The sequence below is a fragment of the Phodopus roborovskii genome, unplaced genomic scaffold (genome assembly GCF_943737965.1).
Source record: "Phodopus roborovskii unplaced genomic scaffold, PHOROB, whole genome shotgun sequence".
Lineage (NCBI taxonomy): Eukaryota > Metazoa > Chordata > Mammalia > Rodentia > Cricetidae > Phodopus > Phodopus roborovskii.
In genome coordinates, this window is record NW_026126433.1 from 41,479,027 (window position 1) to 41,501,125 (window position 22,099).

A 22,099-nucleotide genomic window follows, 5' to 3' on the forward strand; every position below is an offset into this window, starting at 1 on the left:
CAATATCTGTTCCTTGGAATTTGCTAGCTTCCTCTCACCAGGCCCTGAGATGACAAGAATTCACACTGCCCCTCCTTTCTGCCCCTCCTTTCCTGTGAGTCAACAGGTGGTAAATAGGGTCCTTAGGAAACAAAGAGATAGCTGTAACTCTGGTTTGCCCAGACAAGATTAATCAGCACACCTGAGGCCCTAAGGTCTGCTGACCCTAATAGCAGACCATCTGGCCTCCAAGGGTCACGGCCTCCAAGGGTCACGTACTCAATGGATAGAGGGTCCCACCCCCTCCCTAAGCTTGTGGGGTTGCCTTTAAAAACACCTGTGCCCGGGGGAGGGGGCTTCTCTCTAGCCTGCGTGCTGGAAGAGCCTGTTTGCGCAAACGTTTCCTGTTCATTAAAGCCTCTTGCGTTTTGCAGCAACTGGACTGGACATTGAGTTCTTGGGGTATCGACTGAACCTGGAAGACTCCTCATTCTGAGGGTCTTACAGGAGCATGTTCTGGAAATGGCAGAGTAGGACAAGAAAGACCCCCACACTGTATTCTGAGATGCAGGGTGCAGAAGGCTTTCATCAGGACTTTGGGGAAAGCTGTGTCATCGGGGAAGTGTCACACTTTGGACAGTACAAGAAAAGAAAACAAAGCTTCAAAGAAGACACTAAAGACATGAGAGAAACCACAGCAGCAGGAAGCTTCTTATCTTGACATACATTTCTTAAGTGGCTTTAAAAGAAAGAAAGAAAGAAAGAAAGAAAGAAAGAAAGAAAGAAAGAAAGAAAGAAAGAAAGTGTCTTTTGCACAGTTCAAGCAAGAGAGACAGAAGAAGAGGAGGGCAAGTTTAAGACTGCAAACTAGCCATGGAAAGAGGTTTACCACCATGTAACATTAGAAAATTGCAAACTAAAACAAGGCACCACCACACACCTGTTAAAATGACTAAACTCCAAAGTACTGGCAACAGTAAATGCCAGTAAACAGGAACATCCACTCACTGCTGGTGGAGACACAAAATGATACAAGCTTGGCAGTTTCTTATAAACCAAATTACAATATGCTCCAGTAATTGAGCTCCTTGTTATCCAAATGATACAAAACTTACATCAACACAAAACCTTGCACACAGATGTTTAGAGCAGCTTCATGTCTAACTGCCAAAAATTGGAAGCAACTAATATATCAACACGTAAATAGATATACAACCATGTGTTCTAAACTGAATTACGTCCTCCAAAAATTTATATTGAAGCACTAATCCCCAAGATGGCTACATCCAACACAGGGTCTTGAGATTACTAAGGCTAAATGATGCTGTAAGAAGAGGATAGCTCTCTTTCCTTCTACACCATGTGAGGACACAGCAAGAAGGCAGTCATCTACAAGCCAAGAAGAGGGCGAGCATGAAAACCTGAGCATACTAGTTAGCATCCTCCACACAGTGTAGGACACGGTCATGAAACATTTGTCAAAACCCTTATGTTTAGCATTATTTGATGTTAGAAAGAAATATACCACCACACCACAAAAAAGACACAGAGGAACTTCAAATGCATGCTACTAAGTAAAGAAGCCAATTTGAAAAGGTTACATACTGTGTGGTTCCAACTTTACAACAAAAGCAAAACTGTGGAGACAGTGAGAAGATGTATTAAGGGGTATGGGACTTTCAGGTGGAAGGAAGGAGGGATGAATGGATGGAGCACTGGGAATGTGTAAGAGAGAGACACTCTCACCCTACTTTGTACACGGTAATGATGTGCCCATGGCATTACACTTGTCAAAGCCCCTATATTAAGGTTCATACTTCATGTAATACTAATCTATCAAGCCAGGCATGGTAGCTCATGCCCGTAATTCTAGTATTTAGGAAGCTGAGACAAGAGCATTAAGAATTCAAGGCAAATTGGAGAACTTGTCTTTAAAAAAAAAAAAAAAAAATGAAGAAAACTGATCAACACTAGTTCACCCATCTTCTCAAAAGTATCACACTAATTGCTTTAATTTGTCTTCCACTGCTATGATAAAAGCAACTTGGGGAGAAAATGATTTATTTGGCTTACATGTACCAAACACTGTCTACATAAAGGGAAGTCGGGGAAGGAACTCAAGGCAGGAACCTAGAAACAGGAACTGAAATAGAAGCCATAGATGAATGCTGTTCCCCATGGCTTGTTCAGCCTGCCTTCTTATATACCCCAAAACCACCTGCCCAGGGTTGGCACCATCCACAAAGGGCTAGGTTCTCCCACATCAATCATTAATCAAAATAGGTCCCACAGACTTGCCTACATGACAATCTGATGGAGGGGCTGTCTCAACAGAGGTTATCTCTTCCTGAATGATTCTATCTTGTGTCAAATTAACAAACAAAAACAACCAACTAACCAGCATAGTAATATAAGATGTTACCAGTAGAGGAAGCTGTAGAGAGTAGAGGGGACATACACAGAATTACACATACTATCAGTACAATTACTGTAAAAATCTAAAGCTACACTTTTTTAAAAAGTATTAAGTAATACACTAAATATAATTGGGGAGCCAGAGGAAAGACACTTATGAAAGTTTTAGGCCATCCTGAGCTATCTAGCAAGACCTTGTCTCAAAAGACCTAACAACAATAACAATAATGGGATCCAGGTAGGGCACTGTGTGCCTATAATCCCAGCATTCAGAAGGCTAAGCCAGGAATATAAGAAGTTTGAAGCCAGCCTGAGATACACAGCAAAACACTGTCTTTAAAAGATTTTAAGTAAATAACTAAGGAAAAGAAATAACAAAATAAACCTATGTGAAATTCAAATTTCAGTTTCCATAAGCTTTTATGGGAACATAGCCATTCTCACTTATCTACTCTGCCTATGGTGCTTTTTCACTATAGCAAAGCAGCTGCAACAGGGGCCACAAGATAGTAATGCCCAAAACAGCTGCTATGTGGCTCTTTTCAAAAAACATTTGCAGATGCCAGCTCTAAATTTCATTAATAACATTTAGAAAATAAATGGCAGCACATCCCACTATACCCTGCTCTAAGATAACATCCTTCAAATTGTTCAGGTCATTCATTAATCATAAGAAATGCCAATTATAAAATCTAACTTTTTTCCATTTTAACAAGGTAGTTGCTAAAATTTTTTAAAACATCAATACTATAGTAAAATAATCAAACATCCAAAACAGCAACTCCCAAAGAATCCATTATTTTATTGAGAAACCCTAGTAGACAGTAGTGTCTAATGCCTGCAAACTGTATCCTACCTACTGAACACCTGAGGAATGAAAGTATTCAACCAAGAGTTGATTGTTAACAGTCTGAAAAAAGAAACCTAAGGAAGCAACGGGAGAAGGGCATATTCAGGGATAAATGGTGCAGGGTACCTGAGAATGGAGTCAGTCCACTGACTACAAAGAACTGAATGTTTTGTTGAAGAAGCAAGCCCAGGAGTTAGGAAAATGCAGCTGAGAATCAGAAAACAGGACAAAATAATGCTATCAGAATGTGCTTCATGTTATAGTTTAAGAAATGCCATGAAAATATAAGGGTTAAATGGTTGAGAACACAAATCCTAACTACCCAACATACTGAAGTAGACTTGTTAAAAACAGAAGCATTAGTAAGAATCCACCTTTGGAAAAATGACTAGAAAAGTGTTAGAGAGTAGACTTCAAAGCACAGATTTCAAAGTTAGACAAGCTTTGGTTCTAATCCTACTTTTACCATTCAACACCTCTAGACTCTGGGCACAAATTCCCTCAGCCCCAGTTTGAGCATCTAAAGGAGGGCAAGACCTCACTGGGACTGCTGCTGTGTAGTGCGCTTTGCTGACTAAAAAATCCTAAACAAGTGGCTAACGTTATTATACCAAAATATTTAGATGGAAAAACACACTGGAAAATGGACGTCTACAGTTCTTTCCATAAAATCTTTGAAAATCTACCAAAGGAGTAAAATAAATCTCTATAGACTGTAGAGCACATATGCCATCGGAAAACAAACTAGAATATGCAATACATGCTAAGTGAGAATCCACTCTTATTGTGGTGAAATGTTGGTCTCTGATCCAAGGAAAATAATTGCCCAAAGTTACAACGCTGAAGAACGGTGTAGTCTCACTACAGGATCCACTGAAATACCTACAGAATTCCGAACTCATAATGGACCCCGTTAATACTCGGTCTTGTAATCACGAGAGGATTCCTCTCTAAGGATTTAGATAACAACCCTTGTCCATTGTCATTCTCCATTCCATCCTTGCTGAACACCAAAACCAAGAGATGTCAGAGATGTGTTTGGACAGCAGTGAGGATTACATCAGTTTATGTTAGATCTAGTAATCAGGAACATGGGTCATGTGCTTGGGACCTTTGCTTCTTTGCCAATTTGGATACATGCCTTAAACCAATAATGAAAGCTGAGAGATAAGGATTTTCTTCTGTGTATTTCAACAATTTTCTCACACATGCCACGCGTACGAGCAGTGCGCGCACACACACACACACACACACACACACACACACACTTCGCTCCCCACCCACAGCCCACAGTCTGAGAAAATAGCTTGGAGCCTTGGGGCAGCTACAGTCATCCTGCTGAGTTCTGGTTCCTCAAGATCACCAGGAACACTCGCTGAAAAATTACAGCAATTTCGATTGGAACATCACTCCACCACCGCTGCGGCCGGGACAGAAGCCCAGTGGTCCTGCCAGTCCCTTCCACGACCCGCAACCCGTGGCCTCGCTCCCCTGGCAAGGTTCGCCCACACCTGTCACCGTCACGGGGCGGAAACCGGGAGGAAAACCCCGCAGACGCGGCCCGAGCTCGCCCGGGTACATTCGCAGATCCACTCACCCCAGTCTTCCTCCGGTCCGTGAGGAAACCCCGGACTGAAAGGCGACTCCATGGTGCCGGTCACACCAGCCGGCTTCCGTGAAACAGACACCTCTCCCTCACAACTCGGATCGGTGAGTAATCCAAAACGGCGGCGGCCGGCGGACAAAATATGCTGAACGCTAACGGACGGTGGCCGAGCGGAGGCAAACTAGCTCACCGCACTTGGAGCAAAAGTCAAGGAGACGTCAGTGGGTGAGCCAAGTGTGAGTAAATATTTCCCTGTGGGTGATTTCAGTACTTTCTGTCCCGCTGTGGGCTTTTTGTTGTTCTTGTTTCTTTTATTTTTTTAGATGGGCGGCGAGCACGCGGATTTAACTGCTTCAGTTAAAATGTGCTGATAATATTAAGAATTAAAATTTGCTGATCAAATTAAAAATATTAAAAGTCTCCTGAACAGTGGTTTGTTCTTTGATTGTGCTTATTAATACGATATAGATATCTCAGAACAAAATTAGAAATTGACAGTAAATCTGATTCGGTATCTGTGAATACTATCACTGTAACAATTTTCCGCGTACACAGAAAAATAAAGACAAACACGAAGAATTTTCCTCATTTGTTAGAACTGATATTTTACTGGTACACAATCGGAGAAAAACGTTCTCACAAATCATACTTGTAGAAAGCCCACTTTCAAACAAATTTAAACAAAGAATTTCTAAAACTCGCAATAAGTGGTCAATCTCTTACTACTAAAACGTCAAGATTCTAAATATTTTTGGAACAAAAACCGTACACATCATGAATTCCAACTGAAACTGTAAACTGGGCTTGAAAAAAAATAGTTTCAAGACCATAGTTAGTATTGTTTCTTTTTCAGTTTTACTCAATTTCAGTAGCGGGTGACTATTGAAGACGAAACGGTGACTGAACGAGAACGCGGATCCCTCTAGGACCGGCTGGAATTTTTCCCATGGTTACAAACAAAACAAATGCTTCCCAGAATCCTCTGAGCTCCTCGTGGCTGCTGTTACTACCGATTGCGGAATGCAGGAAAGCTGGGAGGAAAGCCTGATCAGAGTTCATCAAGTCCGGCTGGGAGCGCAACCGCGTAGACACGTGCAGAGCGCCGACGGGGGCGCGAGCGCGCGCGCGCACACATACACACACACACACACACACACACACACACACACACACACACACACACAGTCCCCATATACACACACACACACACATACACAGTCGCGCGCACACATACACACACACACACATACACAGTCCCCATAAAATAAATGTCATTCCTTCTGTCGTTGGAATGATAACATTTTTATTAACGGTGAAATTTATAACTCTTTCAAAATTCTGGCACTTCAAATTCATTGACATACACACTTAAATAAAATCGAGTTTTCTCTACCTACCAAACCTTCTTCTGGTCTTTAAGAAAAATCATGATTGAACTTCAACTTTTCCGTTTTAATTTTGTAAAATTTAATTTTTATAAAGTTCCCTTATTCAAAAAGTGGGCAATTATGATACAAACGTTTGACCATCTATCATTAAGCAAACAAATGTTAACATTTTTCACTTAAACCTAATTTTTCTTACAGTATATGAAGTTTTTAATTTTATATACAGGAAAATTGAACTGTCTCCCCAATATATCACTACATAACCAACTTAATTTCCCTCTGTCCAAATAGACAATTCATACCGTGAATTTTATAGAAATCTGTTTAGTCCATTTTAACTTTTACCATGTTTAAATGTTTATAAACACATATGTTGAGTGCTGTAGGGCAATTCACATACGTGTGTAACCCTGTAATGTTCTACAAATCACTGTCACCGGCATTACCCTTTGAGGCACTCTCCAGGTTTTAATTGCTGTATTTCCTTGAATAGATGTGAACACTTGTTTACCTAAGATGGACACTTAGGTCTTTGAATTGTTTACTAGTACATCTTCCATGTGGTTTCTGGGTCACTTGCAAAATGAGCAATTTATATCCTCACCAACAAAGTCACCAACACTAGATATGACCAGACCTTTACAATCTGTGTTACTATGCATATTTGTGACTATAGCTTACATTTCTCTGACAGTTCAGGGATGCACACAGTAACACTTTAACATTTATTTTAACAAATGTAAGAGGTGACTCCCTTGTTACTACCACCCCAGCTTCAACCATTTATCACTCGTGTTCCATCTGTCCTCCCTCCCAATACTTTCTTCATTTTTTACAGGAAATGTCTTACAGCAAATCTCAGACAAATTGATTCATCTATGTAAACAAAACCTATTTTGAAAATACCATATATACCTAGCAAAGTCAGTAATTCCTTAATAGCATCTAATATCTATCTGTTCCATATTCAATTTTCAATCTTAAAAATGCCTGTCTAGGAACTAGAGATAGCCCAGCAATTAAGAGCACTTGCTCTTCAGACTACCCGGGTTCAATTCCCAGCACCCTTATGGCAGCTCACAAGCATCTGTATATAATTCCAGTTCCAGGGAATCTGAAGCTCTCTTCTGCTTCAAGGAATCCTGCACGCATGTGGTACACATAAATAAGTGCACACACATACACATAAATACTAAAAATATATTAAAGTGCCCATATGGGGTTGGCTTGTGAAAATGAAGATAAAAATAAGATTAATACTGTGTTTAGTTCACATGGCAATCCCTTTTCTATAGCAAGCTTTCTTGTTGGACTATCTTTGGATGGCTAGCCCCCAAATAACACAGAGACTTGCTAATTATAAATGTTCGGCCTTTAGCTTGTCCCCAACTAGCTCTTATAACTCAAATTAACCTGTTTCTATTAATCTATGTTCTGCCATGTGACTCAGTTACCTCTGCTCTGTACCATATGTCAGACTTCTTCAGAGTCTACTTGGCATAATCCACACACCTAGATTCCTCCTCCTCTCTCCCCAAAATTCCATCTATCTCTCCTGCCTAGCTATTGGCCATTCAGCTCTTCATTAAACCAGTCACAGTAATACATGTTCACACAGAGGAAACAAATATTCTGCAACACTCTTCCCCCACTCCACTGGGCACCATATGTTGAAGAAATGAGTCTTGTCCTGGAGAACTGCCTACTTTGTGAGTCTGATAACTTTATCTTCACAGTTAAATTTAACTTGTTCTAAAGCTGCTAGTTTTACACAGAGGCTAGATGGAGAGGTTTTCTTTTATTTTTGCAAGAATACTTCACACTTCTAAGTTCATACCTGGCCTCTAAGTTCACTTTCACTATGAAAGTATGCTCATTAAGAGAATAAAACCATGGATGGGTAACCTGGTGATGTTAGTAGACTTTGATTTGTACTCTAGTGGCAACCTACTGACTAATACTAATTTAAAAAAACTGACTGGTCAAAAAGACAAACACAGTATGTACTTAGTCATGTATGGCTTTTAGACATAGAGCAAAGGATTACCAGCCTACAACCCACACCGCCAGAAAAGTTAGGAAACAAGGAGAACCCTCAGAGAGACATACATGGTCCCCTGGAGAAGGGGAAAGGGGCAAGACCTCCCAAGCAAATTAGGAGCATGAAGGGAGGAGAGAGAGAGAGTTAAAAGGAAGAGGAAGGGAGAGGTGGGCATGAGGGAGCAGGAAGATTGAGTCAGGGAAAGAATACAGGAGAGTAAGAAAAGGTATACCATAATAGAGGGAGCCATTATAGATTTTAAGAAAAATCTGGCACTAGGGAAATGTCCAGAAATCTATAAGGATGACCCCAACTAACAGTCTAAGCAATAACGGAGAGGCTACCTTAAATGCCCTTCCCCAATAATGAGATTGATGACTACCTTATATGCCATCCTAGAGCCTTCATTCAGTAGCTGATGGAAGCAGAAGCAGACACCCACAGCTAAATACTGAGCTGAACTCCTGGAATCCAGTTGCAGACAGGGAGGAGTGATGAGCAAAGGGGTCAAGACCAGGCTAGAGAAACCCATAGAAACTGCTAACCTGAACAAGGGAGAGCTCATGAACTCCAATCTGATAGCTGGGAAACCAGCATAAGACAAATCCAGCCCCCTGAATGTGATTTTAGTTGGAAGGACTGGCCAATCTATGGGGCCTCTGGTAGTGGATCAGTATTTATCCCTAGTATACAAATGGGCTTTAGGAGCCCGTTCCACATAGAGGGATACTCTCTCAGCCTAGACACATGGGGGAGGGCCTATGCCCTGCTCCAAATGATATGACAGACTTTGAAGACTCCCCATAGAAGGCCTCACCCTCCCTGGGAAGCAGAAAGGGGATGGGATGGGGGTTGGTAGGAGGAAGGCAGAGAACAGGAGGGTTTGGGATTGATATGTAAAACAAGCGTGTTTCTAATTTAAATTAAAAAATTATATAAAAAATTAAAAATAAACAACAAAATGTAATCACCTTGTATTCACACACACACAAAGCAAAAATCTGACTGGTAAAATCACACTTTATTATATTGTGTCTCATCAGTACTATTGAATTTTAGGCAGATCCACACTGTGGTATGACATCTTTAAGATATATATTACCTCCAGGTGTTGGTGGTGCACACCTTTAGCTCAAGCACTCAGGAGGCAGAGGCAGGCAGATCTCTGTGAGTTTGAGGCCAGCCTGGTCTACAGAAGTAGTTCCAGGACAGGCTCCAAAGCTACACAGAGATACCCTCCTGGAAAAAAACAAACAAAAAAAATATATATTAAAATATATATTACAATATACTATATTACACTGAAAAGTGAAACCAGATATAGAGATTGAAAAGTGAAACCAGATATAGAGATTAAAGATTTTTATGTCTGTCTTAATTCTAACTTGAATTCAACCACATCTGTGCTCACAGAGATAGTTCTAGTTAAATTTAGTGGGTCACAAGAGAAACAAAGACATGGAAGTGAGAGGGTGCTTGGGGGATACTGAGAGTGGGAAAAGTGTAAGAATAAGATGTGTGATCAGAAAGCATTATATACACAAATGAAATTGTAAAAAAAAAATAATAATAATGAATGAACGAATAATCACTGGAGAGGCCCAGAGATTGTCTGTCATTTGCTGTAGGGCATCTACTCCAGGATCAGTCACCAGGTAGTTGCCCACATCAGCCTCACAGAACAAGAACCACTGTCTTGGCTGTTTCCTGCTAGCACCAACCTGACCCACTTGGAGCCATGCTGCCCAATGGTTCTGAAGCAGTGTGCATGCACCTTGCTTTATTTTTCTGTTGTTTTGCTTGAGATTCCTGTAGCCAGACTGGCCTCTGCTCCAACTCCCTACGAAGTTCAAGACTTTTAACTCCTGATTCTCCTGCCTCCACCTCCAGAGTACTGGAATTAGAGTGTGTACCACTACCCTGGCTGAACTTTACAGTTAGGTTTCCCAGCCATTCCTTTCTGCCAAGTACAATTAGCTTTCAAAAAGGTATTGCCCTTTCCATCTGGAATGATGTAGCCAGAAAGTAGGGGCTTGTCTGGTTTATTCACTTTATCACCTACAATAGTGCACACATGTTCTCACTGTGCATTAAATATTACACTGAAAATGTAAATTTAAAAGAAATAGGCTACTCTCTGCTATATGGTGTAGGGTGGCTAGATGCTAAATTGAGCCATATGAGATTGTGGCTATTCAACCATTTTTCACTTACAAAGAGGCAGTCTTATGGATTGACCAGGTTTTGAAATGCTTTGAGAAGATATTGAAGGAGAAAAGGGTGAGCAAATTTATGAAAAGGAAAGAATTTATTTAAGAAGTATTATATACAAGCTTCCAGAGGCTTCAGATCATATGCAGGGGTCTTTCTCAAGAATCCTTAGTAAAACTCTCCCAAACTAAGGCATGTTTAAAGAGGATTGTTGTTCAAGTTATTTAAAAATTATTTCCATTTCAGTGTCTTTTTTTTACTGTTTTTGGTTTTTTGAGACAGTTTCTCTATGTAGTCCTGGCACTTGCTCTGCAGACCAGGCTGACCTCTATTTGGGGATAAACTTTTTGTATACTGTAAAGATGTGTCTCTGACTAAGGACCTCTGATTGGTTTATAAAGAGCTGAATGGCCAATAGACAGGCAGAAAAGAATAGGTGGGACTTCTGGGAAGAGAGGACTCTGGGAAGAAGAGAGGCATTGACACCAGCAAGACACAGAACAAGTCAGATGTACAGGAAGAGAGAGGTAAAAGCCATGTGGCAGAATGTAGAGTAATAGAAACAGGTTAATTTGAGTTATAAGAGCTACTTGGTAAAAAGCCTAAGCTAGAGGCCAAGCTTTAATAATTAGTAAGTCTCTGTGTCATTATTTGTAGGCTGGCCATCCCACAAAGGAAAGTCAAACTACAGGCCTCTGTCTACCCTGTGCTGGATTAAAGACGTGTGCCACTACTGCACACCTCCAAGTGTCTTAAAGCCATAGACTATCCCTTTTAGCTAATTCTGCCTTTATGTAAAAGTTTAAATATCTAATTAAGCCTAATTCTAATACTAAACAAGTAAAATAAATTCTAATTACTGTGGGTAAAACTAAAAAGCTTATCTGGCCATACATGGTGACACATACACCTTTAAGCCCAGCACTCTCAGGAGTCAGAGGCAGTTGGATCTCTCTCAGGCCAGTCTGGTCTACAGAGTGAGTTCCAGAACAGCCAGAGCTATATAGACAACCTGTCTCAAACACACACATACACAACACACCAGGGCTACACAGAGACTCTCTCAAACTCTCTCTCCCCTCCCACCCCCAGGAGTGAAGAGAATGATTAAAACACAATTTACAAGGCTCAAGACAGTTACAAGGTTCACAATGTCCTTCCCAAAGATAATATAATAAACTGTGATGGTCACTGGGAGAAGAGACTCTCCTGCAGTAAGTTGCCTGCAAATTGAGCAGAAAGCTGTAGGAATACAGATTTTGTGAGAGGTTGCCCATGCCCACTTTCCAGAAATGCAATTGCTTTGAGTTGCTCGTGCTCCTGAAGTAACCCCAATAAATTCACCAATTTACCAAGCCGGACTTTGGTGGAATGATCTCTTTCATCTGTGGTCAGTGCCCAATATAGGATGAATAGATGTAGGTTTACTAATGTCCCTTAAATAAGACACAGAAATAATTTTTCAAAATACAACAAATTAATCTGCTTTGTATTTCTGAAAACCAAAGAATATCTACCTGGACACTGACAGTTTCAAGTTCTTGCACACAATTTTATCCATCTAGACTTTAGTATCACATGACCAACATACTACAAAGCAAAACTTTTACAAATATAAGAGGTTCCAGATGTAGCTCGGACGTAGAAAACTTATCTTGCATGCTTAAAGCATGGGCTAGATCCAAAGAGCACAAAAGCATTAAAACAGGTAATAGCATCTGGTTACAAGAGATTTTAATGTCAAATGAAAATTACATGATTAAAAGCCTGGATTGTCCAATGAAGTATTGCATATACATCATATACCATGTATAAGCTACCAACACATATCTACTACAGTATTGATCTTTGGACACTCCAAATGAAAATTTGATCTCTACTATGAAAGATAATAATCAAGAGAAGTATGTTTCATTGGGTTTTATTCCAAGCTGTGTCCTGAGTTCATAGTTTCCTTGCTTGTGATCCCAGTGCTGGCAACATTTTCATTTCGTCCACCCTATTCTTGTGTATTTGAAAAGCAGGAGTTATCCATCGTCCACACGAGCACTGTTCACCATACCAGTTGAAGGAACCCAACTTGGCACTGCATTTTGGGCAAAGAAGCTGAAAAAAGCAAATGTGTCACTATATCCTTTTTATATACATTCAGCAACTATTTTTGACAGTACAGAATACAAAACAGCTAAGTCATGGTTCTTGTCAAAAAAAAAAAAAAAAAAATGGTTACTTTGATTGGTTGGTTTTTCAAGACAGGGTTTCTCCATGTAGCCATGGCTGTCCTAGAACTCCCTCTGTAGATTCTGAGATCCACCTGTCTCTGCCTCCCAAGCGCTAGGATTAAAGGCATGTGATGCCACCACCTGGCTAGTTAAGGTATTTGTAATCTGGGAGGATACACTTAACCATAAACCACAACTGATACAAAAGAGGCTCTCTGAACTGAAAAAGGGGAACAGGAACCTCAGGCTAAAGGGGAAAAGCAAAGCTCAAAACAACTAAGAATGGTTGTACCAAGGTAACAAACACTTGGCTTCTAGTCCATTTATAATGGGATTCCAAATTAGAATATCATGGTAAAATGGAAATACATATTCAGATTCTCATCATCTATTACTAAATGATATCAGATACACTGATATTCCAGTGAGAGAAATCCAAAAGAACTCACCAAGTCAACACTTTCTCTAATGTTAACAATAGCATTATCATTTATGTTTAGTATACATGGTCTGAGTAGGAAATTTTACTTTAAATTGAGCTACAGAAGTCTGGACATAGAGCCAGAAAGATGGATCAGTGTGTAAAAGCATTTGCCAAGCGTGCCTGATGGCCTGAGTTTGAGTCCCAGAATCCATGTAAAGGTAGAAGGAAAGAACTGATGGCACAAAACTGTCCTGACCTCCACACACAGACCATGGCACATGTACTCCTTTCCTAAATACATAAATAAAGTTTTATTTAAGCCTGGACATAAAATGCAGAAACATATTTGGACCATGAGGAGTCTGAAGACAACATCAGCTACATAGCACATACAAAGCCAGCTTAGGCTACATAGCTCTCTCTCTCTGTTTCTGCCCCCCTCACACACACACACACATACACACATACGTTTCTCTACTGTCTTAAACTCTAATGTGACAAATATTATAAGTTTGAGATGGAAAAAACTATTAGATGAAGCTTATCTATAATATTCAAAGAGCTCCTACACATCAAGAAAAAAATAAAGATATATAACACTTTACAGAAAAACAAACTAAAAATGACTGGCGAGTCAGTTTTCCACTTTGACACAAACTAGAATTACTAAAAAGCAGACCCTGGCCACAAGCCTTCCTCAAGTCCCTACTCACAAGTTCCTGTTACAGAGTCATCCTGGCTGGCATACCCAGCCCCCTACCCTGAGCTTCACCCTCCAACTTCTCTGATTCCTATATAATCCAATTTCTTGGCCTTCTGGTCCCTGGATACTCTCTCTCTCTCTTGCCTCCCTTTCTGTCTCTCACTCTTCCTGCAACCCACACTCCTCTTATTGCCCAGATCAGTCTCAGGCCTGGTTTGTCTGGGCCCTCCACATGCTTCTGGCTGTGTTCCCCTTCATAGCTACAACACTCCTCCACAATACCTAGAAGCAGCCATGTCCTCATTTTATTTTTAATCTGGACAAGGAGTAGGAGGCCAGTCTAAACCACATGAGATCCCTGGAGGGCCAGGGCTGTTATGGAATATTTGTTTAACTAAGCAAGATGTGTCACATTTGTTTATGCTGTATTTGTTCAACTGTGTAAAGATATGTTGCATTTGTTTTAACTTGCCTGCCTAAGGCATCTAATTGGTCTAATAAAAAGATGACTGGCCAATAGCTAGGCAGTAGAGGAATAGGTAGGGCTGGTGAGCAGAGAGAATAAGTAGGAGGAGGAATCTAAGAGAGAATGAGAGAGAAAAAGAGGGAGACGGGTAGCTGGCTGGCTGACAGCAGGAAAGTAAGACACACAAAATGGGTGAAGGTAAAAAGCTCTGAGGCAAAACACAGATGAAGAGAAATGGGTTAAATTAAATTATAAGAGCTAATGAGACAGGCATTAGATAAGGTGGAGCATTCATAACAAATAATAAGTTTCTGTATCTTTATTTGGGAGCTGGTTGGTGGCCCAAAGATTAAGCCTGCTACACTGGGCTACATGAGATCCTGTCTCAAAAATCAAAGCTGAATAGGGACCTGGTGTGGTAATACATACCCTAAAATCCTAACACTCAAGAGGCTGAGGAAGGAGGATCATGACTTCAAGACCAACCCAAACTACATCGCAAAACCCTGTCTCAAAAAGACAAAATGAAACAATAAAATGTTGAGTGATTCCTAATGAGTACATTATTTTGAGTGTGATTTCAAAAAAAAAAAAAAAAAAAATCCCTTGTAACTATATTTTAAAAATACTGAAGATTATAAAATGGGAGAAGTATATATAAACATATATATAAAGCAGGTTTAAAGCAGCTCAATCTGAACATGTGGATACCACTTTCCAGACAAAATAATAACTAATGTAAACTAAGTTTCCTCATTACTAGATTGCAAGTACATTTATTGCTACTATATTCTCAAATGAAATACAATAAAAGGTTTCATAAAATATCTGCTATACAAACTTTTATTTACCTATACAATCTTTCAAATTCATTAAAATGGTTACTTCAGGGGATTGAGTTGTAGCTCATGTAGAATGTATAGGACACACAAGAGCTCTGGATTAGATCCCCTGAATTAAAAAAAATTGCTATAGAATACCTTCAGATTGGTGTCAAGTGTACATGAAGGCAAATGTGAGGGCCACAGGATATGTTTCTGAGCTCCATTTTCTAATAAGGGATGAAAAGCATCCCATAGCAAATACATCAAAAGCAAAGGTCAGAAACATAGAAAACTAAATGAGAAAAATAAAATTTAAACATAATTTTTTCATGATTTATCTCACTTAATTTTGTGATATATATGTCCAATTATTTTTAAGATATTAGTCTTATGTTTGAAAACATAAACAATAGTCTTAAAATAAATCTAATCTGGATGAGTAGTTCTCCATCAAATGTGGTTAATGAACTTTAATCAGCTAATTTTTAAAAACATTTTACTTGAATACTGGGGGGGCACAGTTTTATGGTAGACAGCACTGTTATATGGGTAAGACCTTAAGTTTAATTTTTGGGGGCCTTACTCATGTACTAAAAAGATACAATCTTGAGAATCTTCAGAAGGAAATGTTGATTAAAACACGTTTTGTTTTCTTCTTCCAGAAAGTAAAATGGCACAACAGGTAAGGACCCTTTGGCCAAGCCTGAGACCTACTTGGTATACAGAGGAAACCAACTCCCACTAATTGTTTCCATGTGAGTGTGTGACACCCTAAAGCCCCCACAGGTACATACACATACACATACAAAATAAAGAAAATGTAATGCAGATATTAAAAATAAATAAAATGTGTGTTGTTGTCTTAAGACTTGCTGTGTGCCCGAGGCGACCTTAACTTCTGATCCTCCTGCCTAAATCTCCAGAGTGCTGGGATTTCACAGCTGGCTTATGTGATGCTGGGTATGGAGCCCAGGGCTTCATGCACACTAGACAAGCATACTACCAACTGAGCCACACCCCCAGCTCTAAAACACAGTTTAAAAGTGTAAAAAGGAACAGAATCTAGATGATACAACAAAACTGTAGAAAGAAAATGGTGTTCTCACCTGTCCATCTATTACTCCCAACAAAGTAGATTCCATCCACTGTACAGGTTCAATGAAGTAGGATGTACACTGAGCTGGACTCCCTGTGGTAAGTACCAAAGATGGTGACGTTCTCTTGTGAGCAAAGGCTATTGGTCCACTTCCTTCATTATGATCCAAAATACTAGAACTTCTAAATAAAGATCGCCTGCAAAACCACCAAAGACAAAAACATTAATGAATTCCAAAGAATGAAAACAAAGATGAAATGTACAATATTTCTTACAAGCCAAAATAATACAACATTGAGAATGCTACCCGAAATTTCAATTGCCCCTATTGATTACTAAACTACATTCTTTCTGAGGCAGGTTTGATTTTCAAATTTCCATAATATCCAATTAAACAAATCCTTCCTCAGAGATAATAAAACTTCAAGTGCTTTTTCAATTACCAAGATGATAAAAATTCCAAAGGATACAAAATATTTTACCTGCACTTTCTACATTTGTAGAGGATGTCATCTTTTAATCCTTGTGAGATGGTAGTTGGGTCAACAGCAAAGAGTTCTTGAGGTAAATTCCGAAGCTCTAAAATTTAAATGCATCCAATTGTCAATATCAACCTTCTAGATTTTTCAGATAAAATCCCAATGCCAAACTGAGGCAATACATGCTAAACTCAGAAACTGAAAACAAAAATCTCCATGTTGAGAAATCAGGTAGGAAAACAAAGAAGCCTTCACCCTTAATGGGACTGCCAGATTGCAATCCCAGCCTTTTTTAAACCACATGACTCTCTGCTAAACAAAGGAAACAACAGTCCCTACTGCTTGGATTTCTTGAAAAGTAATGTAATGCATTTAGTGTCCAAGTAAATGACACCTCAGAAGAGTCCAAATTCCCTAGTCATCAGTATTTACTCACCTGGATACTTCTCAGTCACCTTCTGCAATCGGTACTGCTTGTAAATTGCACTACAAGTATCCACTTCGTATCCCATTGCCTCATATAACTTCAGTTGCCATTCAAATCCCTCATTCATCCTGCAATGAAAACCAAGTGTGAAGCTGAGCTTTCTTTCAATAAAACCTCAGGACAAAAGGAGAACTAGTAACAGCAGACAAAGAAGACCCCAAGTTTGTCTTTGGCCCATGCAAGCATAGGAAAGTGCACCCACCCAACAAGCACTACACACACACACACACACACACACACACGCACGCACGCACGCACGCACGCACCATACACTTTACTACTTTAAAGAAAAGTAAAGGAAGCAGTGTTACTGTGACGGGGACAGGGGACTCACTTTGCTTCTGGCTTGATAGTCTGGAGGTTTTCATAGGCCTTTTCAAAGGGAAGCTGTTCTGTCTTCATTATAAAGGCAGTAACTACAGCAACACTTCGACTCACTCCTGCATGACTGAAAAAGAGACCTTCAAAATAAAATAGCAAATAGCAGCAATTAAAACTCAAGACGAAGCCCAGCCCCCTACAGATGGTAAAATTTAGGCCCACCGCAGTTCTTTCTTCTCCTCTCTCATAGCTATAGCAATCTTCCTGTTTCGGCCTTCTAAGTGATGGGTTACAGGTGTGCAAGACTGTGCCCAGCTTATTTCTACTTCCACTCAAATTAACCCATCACCTCTTAAATACTGCCGACATATAAAAGTAGTCATTTATTTCCTAGCCTTTTTCGTTCTGAACAATATTGTGCATTAACTATTCAAAAATAACCACCTTAGAATTTTTAGATGTTGTCATGGCTCCTTTGCTCTAACTTCAAGTTGTTTAAGATCTGCTCCCATGCTTCTTGTACCACTACCTTCTGTCCTGATGCACATCTTTGGAACCACTGGCACACAGGAAGTGTCTAACAAAGCAGTTCAAACCAACCCAGCAGGACTACTCAGGAATCCCCAGACACCTAGTAAGAATTCCTAGCCTTTTATTTTTGCTGCAATATACCCTGTCAATTTCCTAGACAAGGCCCAGGAATCCTTCATATCCTAATCCTTCCATTTATCAACCAGATTCCCTCATCCCAAACACAGCATTTAAAAAACAAAACCTTGGAACTGAGGGTCCAGCTCAGTCGTAGAACTCTTGCAAGTGTGAAACCCAAGATTTAATCCCAGCACCACTTCCAAAAAAAAAGAAAGGAAGAAAGAAAGGAAGGAAGGAAGGAAAGAAGAATGAATCTGGTCTTACTCTGCAGTCTTGAGAAGCTCTCCTACAACTGAAGGAATGCATGAATTATTGCTCAAAACAGACATCATAGAATACAAATTATTTCAAATTAGCAGCAGATGGTGGCTTTATCTTCCTGCTTGCAAAAGTCCAGAGGCACCAAGGAAGAAGAAAATTACTTCAGGTCCCTTCCCTGAGTTTTTTTCATTAATTATACTCAAATAGCAGGGGGAAAAGACAAGTCTGTCAACATACCAAAGTAGACTGTCACACACAGCTATGTTCTGTTTTGATCCGACTCAATATTCTGAAAAGAATCATTTATGATTCACTGTCCCACGGGCTCAACAGATTTTGCATGTTTCTTCACGTCCACTGAAAACCCATTTACTACACCTCTAAAAGCTGCTGGCAATTCCCACTGTTCTCTTCTTATAATGAAAAAGGATATATAATTCTGAACTAGGTTGTGTTTTAACTTACTGCAAGTTTGTAGAAACAACACAAAATTACCCTTCAGATGAGCTTTGTTAGGGGAAAAAGCCTGGAGACCACCCTGAGGCATGATCTGACACTGAAGGGAGAGAGCGCTGGGAGAAATCTGCATCATATCAGAGGCTGCTCGATGCCAGCCTTGAAGGGAGAAAGTGGGCCTTTAAGTCAGGAAAGGAGCTCCATAGCCGCCATCTGTCATGATGGGGTTCTCAAAGAGAAAGAGACGTCAGTTCCAAAGGACAAATGGATGAGAAGTGAGGATCTCAGCTATGACAGCTGGTTCCTCCAGCAGAAGAGCGACTCTGGGTACGAGTGCCCCCTGCCCCTGCCCCCTGCACTCACCAGTGCACCAACACCGCACGTCCCTCGGCTCGGGACTGGCCGATGAAGGCCACGCAGCGATCCAGGTGGCTGAGCAAGTCGGTCTCGGGTTCGTCCCGCGCCGGCACGAAGAGAGTCCGCAGACCTTCGAACCCAGCCCCAGCCTGGAAACCCGGTTCCGAGTCCACCGTCAGCACGGCGGTGATGCCGGCCTCCATCAGGTGGTCTGGTTCCGCCACCGCCGCTGCCCCACCCAGATACAGTCCTGGCCGCACTTCCACGGTGCGCCCAGCCGAGCTGGAAGGGCTGGTAACCGCAGTCTGGCTCTCGCCGCCATGGTTCAAGCCCTGCGCTTCCAACATGGCGGCGCCTGGAAGGCAGGCGGCCGCTGCCCGGCCACAGAGTCGCCGGCTAGAACGGCCTCTGGCTAACTCCAGACCCTCACAGCGCCGCGGGAGGACCACGGCAATGGGGGGAATGACGGGTTCTGCGGAAGGTGATGTTAGGCTTGCTGAAGCTGTGCTGAGTGAGCCTCCTCCGTCGGGGCAGCTTTCCACACAACCCTCCAAAGTTCAAGATAGAAAATAAAGTCTCCGTTCATCCATTGCTGGCGGAACTGCAAACTTATACAGCCACTAGAGAAATCTGTGAAGATGGAAATCCACCTCCAGGTCCAACAATACCTCTCTTGGGCATACACCCAAAGGACTCTTCATCCTACCAGAGACTGTTGCCCAACCATGTTCGTTGATACTCTATTCATAATAGCCAGAAATTGGAAACAACCTAGATGTGCTTCAACAGAAGAATGGATAATGAAAATGTGGTAATTTACATAATGAAGTATTACCCAGGCTGAAAGAAAGAAAGAGGAAGGAAGGAAAGAGATAGATAGGTAGATGATAGATAGATAGATAGATAGATAGATGATAGATAGATAGATAGGGAAGGAGGCAAGCAGGAAGGGAGGGAGGAAAGGAAGAAGGAAGATGGATAGATGCAGGTAAATGGATGGAACTAGAAAAAAAAATCATCCCAAGTGAGGTAACCCTAACCCAGAAAGACAAATATGGTATGGATTTGCTTATATGTGCATATAAGCTATTAAGTTACTAACCAAGCTACAATTAATTCATAAGAGGTTTGCCATGCCATGTGACTTTGGTATTCCTTGGCTCCCGGTTGCCAGGATATCTTTCAAAGCTACAACACTTACACCAGATTCCTCAGATTTTAACATTAATCAGGCAGTGTTAAACCTAAAAATTGTGAGGAGAAAGACCACGTCCACAACTGCTGAATTAAAGCAAGCTTTATTTTAAAGGTGCACAGCAGGCTGTCTCACCTTAAGTCAAGATTTTAGACAGCAGCTCTAGATGTGAAGAAGACATGGTTTTTATACAGCTCAGGGGTAGGGGCTTTCTAAATAGGGAATTTGGTGGGCAAAATAAGTGGGGTGACAGGAGCAGAACATAAACATAACAAGTTAATTGTAACAAACCCCTGAAACAAAGACATGATTCCCATTCCTGGAACAGGCAGTATAGAACCATTTGTAGTTAAGGTTACAAGTAGGGTGTTGTGGAATATTCCTTTATACTGTGTGAAGACATGTCACTGTGATTGGTTTGATAAAAAGCTAAATGGCCAATAGGTAGGCAGGATTTTCAGGGCAGAGAACCCTCGGAAGAAGGGTAGAGTTGCCAGACAGAGAAGAAGTACCATGGGGAGTATAGAGTAGAGGTAACCAAACCACATAAAAGAATGTAGATTAAAAGAGATGGGTTAATTTAAGTTATAAAAACTAGTTAGGGCCAGGCGTTGGTGGTGCACATGTTAAGTCCCAGCACTTGGGAGGCAGAGGCAGGCAGATCTCTGTGAGTTTGAGGCCAGCCTGGTCTACAGAGTGAGTTCCAAAGCTACACAGAGAAACCCTGTCTCAAAACAAAACAAAACAAAACAAAACAAAACAAAAAAACTAGTTAGGAAAAGCCTAATCTATTGACCAAGATTTTTTGTAATTAATAACAAGTCTCTGTGTGGTTATTTGGGAGCTGACCCAAAAAAAAAAAATCCACCTACAGTGGGACATAGCACAATCTTTGAGAAGCAGAGGTTTAATCATAAACAGATCATAAACAGGAATGAACCTAGTTTGCCTTTACTATAAGATGGCTTTTAAGCCTAAGATGGAGGCAGGCTGGTTCTAGCAGAATAGCTAGTTAGGAAATACAGGGAACATGAGAAAAGCCTTTCCTATCCCTCAGTCTGGGTTTGTCTAGCTGGATGACTGTCAGGTATTTTCTTTGTAACTGACTGGACCACCTGCAGGAAAAAAAAAAAAAAAACTCTACTCCCCTTTCAGAAAAAGATAGCACAAACAAGGTTGTTAAAATGGCTAATGAACTATGCTTTAGTCCAACTTTCTTGTGCTCTATGAATAAAGATCTCTTAGATAAATCTGTAGTGCCCCTTCTCCAGCAGCAAGCCTAGACAATGTACCTTAAAAAGCTGTCTCCTTGAGACCAGCCTGGTCTACGAGCATTCCCAGGATAGCCAGGGCTATAAAGCAAGTTCCAGGACAGCCAGGACTACAAAGAGAAACTTTGTCTTTAAGAAACAATCAAACAAACAAATAAAAACAAACAAAACAAAAAAAACCCAGAATTCTGTAGAAAAAAAAACAAAGTTTACCAACACAAACTTGGCTGCAAATTAATTATCTCAAAGTACAAAAATGACACATAGAGCTTCTCGTGGGAGTCATCAGAGCATCCCTTTCCTTCCTAATGCCCACACCCTCGCTCTCTAGTCAAGAGATCCTCGTCTTTCTACTTACTACATTCACCAACTCCTTTCACTCTGACTCGTTCTGAA

General features: G+C 40.7%; 2 protein-coding genes across 3 annotated transcripts in view; both read right to left on the bottom strand.

Moving 5' to 3' along the window:
* Atf6 (activating transcription factor 6) overlaps window positions 1-5,050 on the bottom strand; it is a 150,099-nt gene extending 145,049 nt beyond the window's left edge. The window contains exon 1 of one of the 2 annotated variants that reach the window (XM_051186226.1): window positions 4,842-5,050. In XM_051186226.1, the coding sequence (XP_051042183.1) occupies window positions 4,842-4,893 (52 nt within the window). In that variant the 5' untranslated portion in view covers window positions 4,894-5,050. The remainder of the gene's footprint in view (window positions 1-4,841) is intronic. The other variant, XM_051186225.1, reaches the window with a different exon arrangement.
* A 7,159-nt stretch (window positions 5,051-12,209) lies between these two features.
* Dusp12 (dual specificity phosphatase 12) lies at window positions 12,210-19,620 on the bottom strand. Its single transcript, XM_051186227.1, has 6 exons — window positions 19,244-19,620; window positions 17,526-17,639; window positions 17,141-17,259; window positions 16,708-16,804; window positions 16,236-16,422; window positions 12,210-12,596 (listed from the first exon to the last, which is right to left on the bottom strand). The coding sequence occupies exons 1-6, from the start codon at window positions 19,582-19,584 to the stop codon at window positions 12,435-12,437; spliced, it is 1,020 nt and encodes a 339-aa protein (XP_051042184.1). The 5' UTR covers window positions 19,585-19,620; the 3' UTR covers window positions 12,210-12,434.
* Window positions 19,621-22,099: the final 2,479 nt, after the last annotated feature.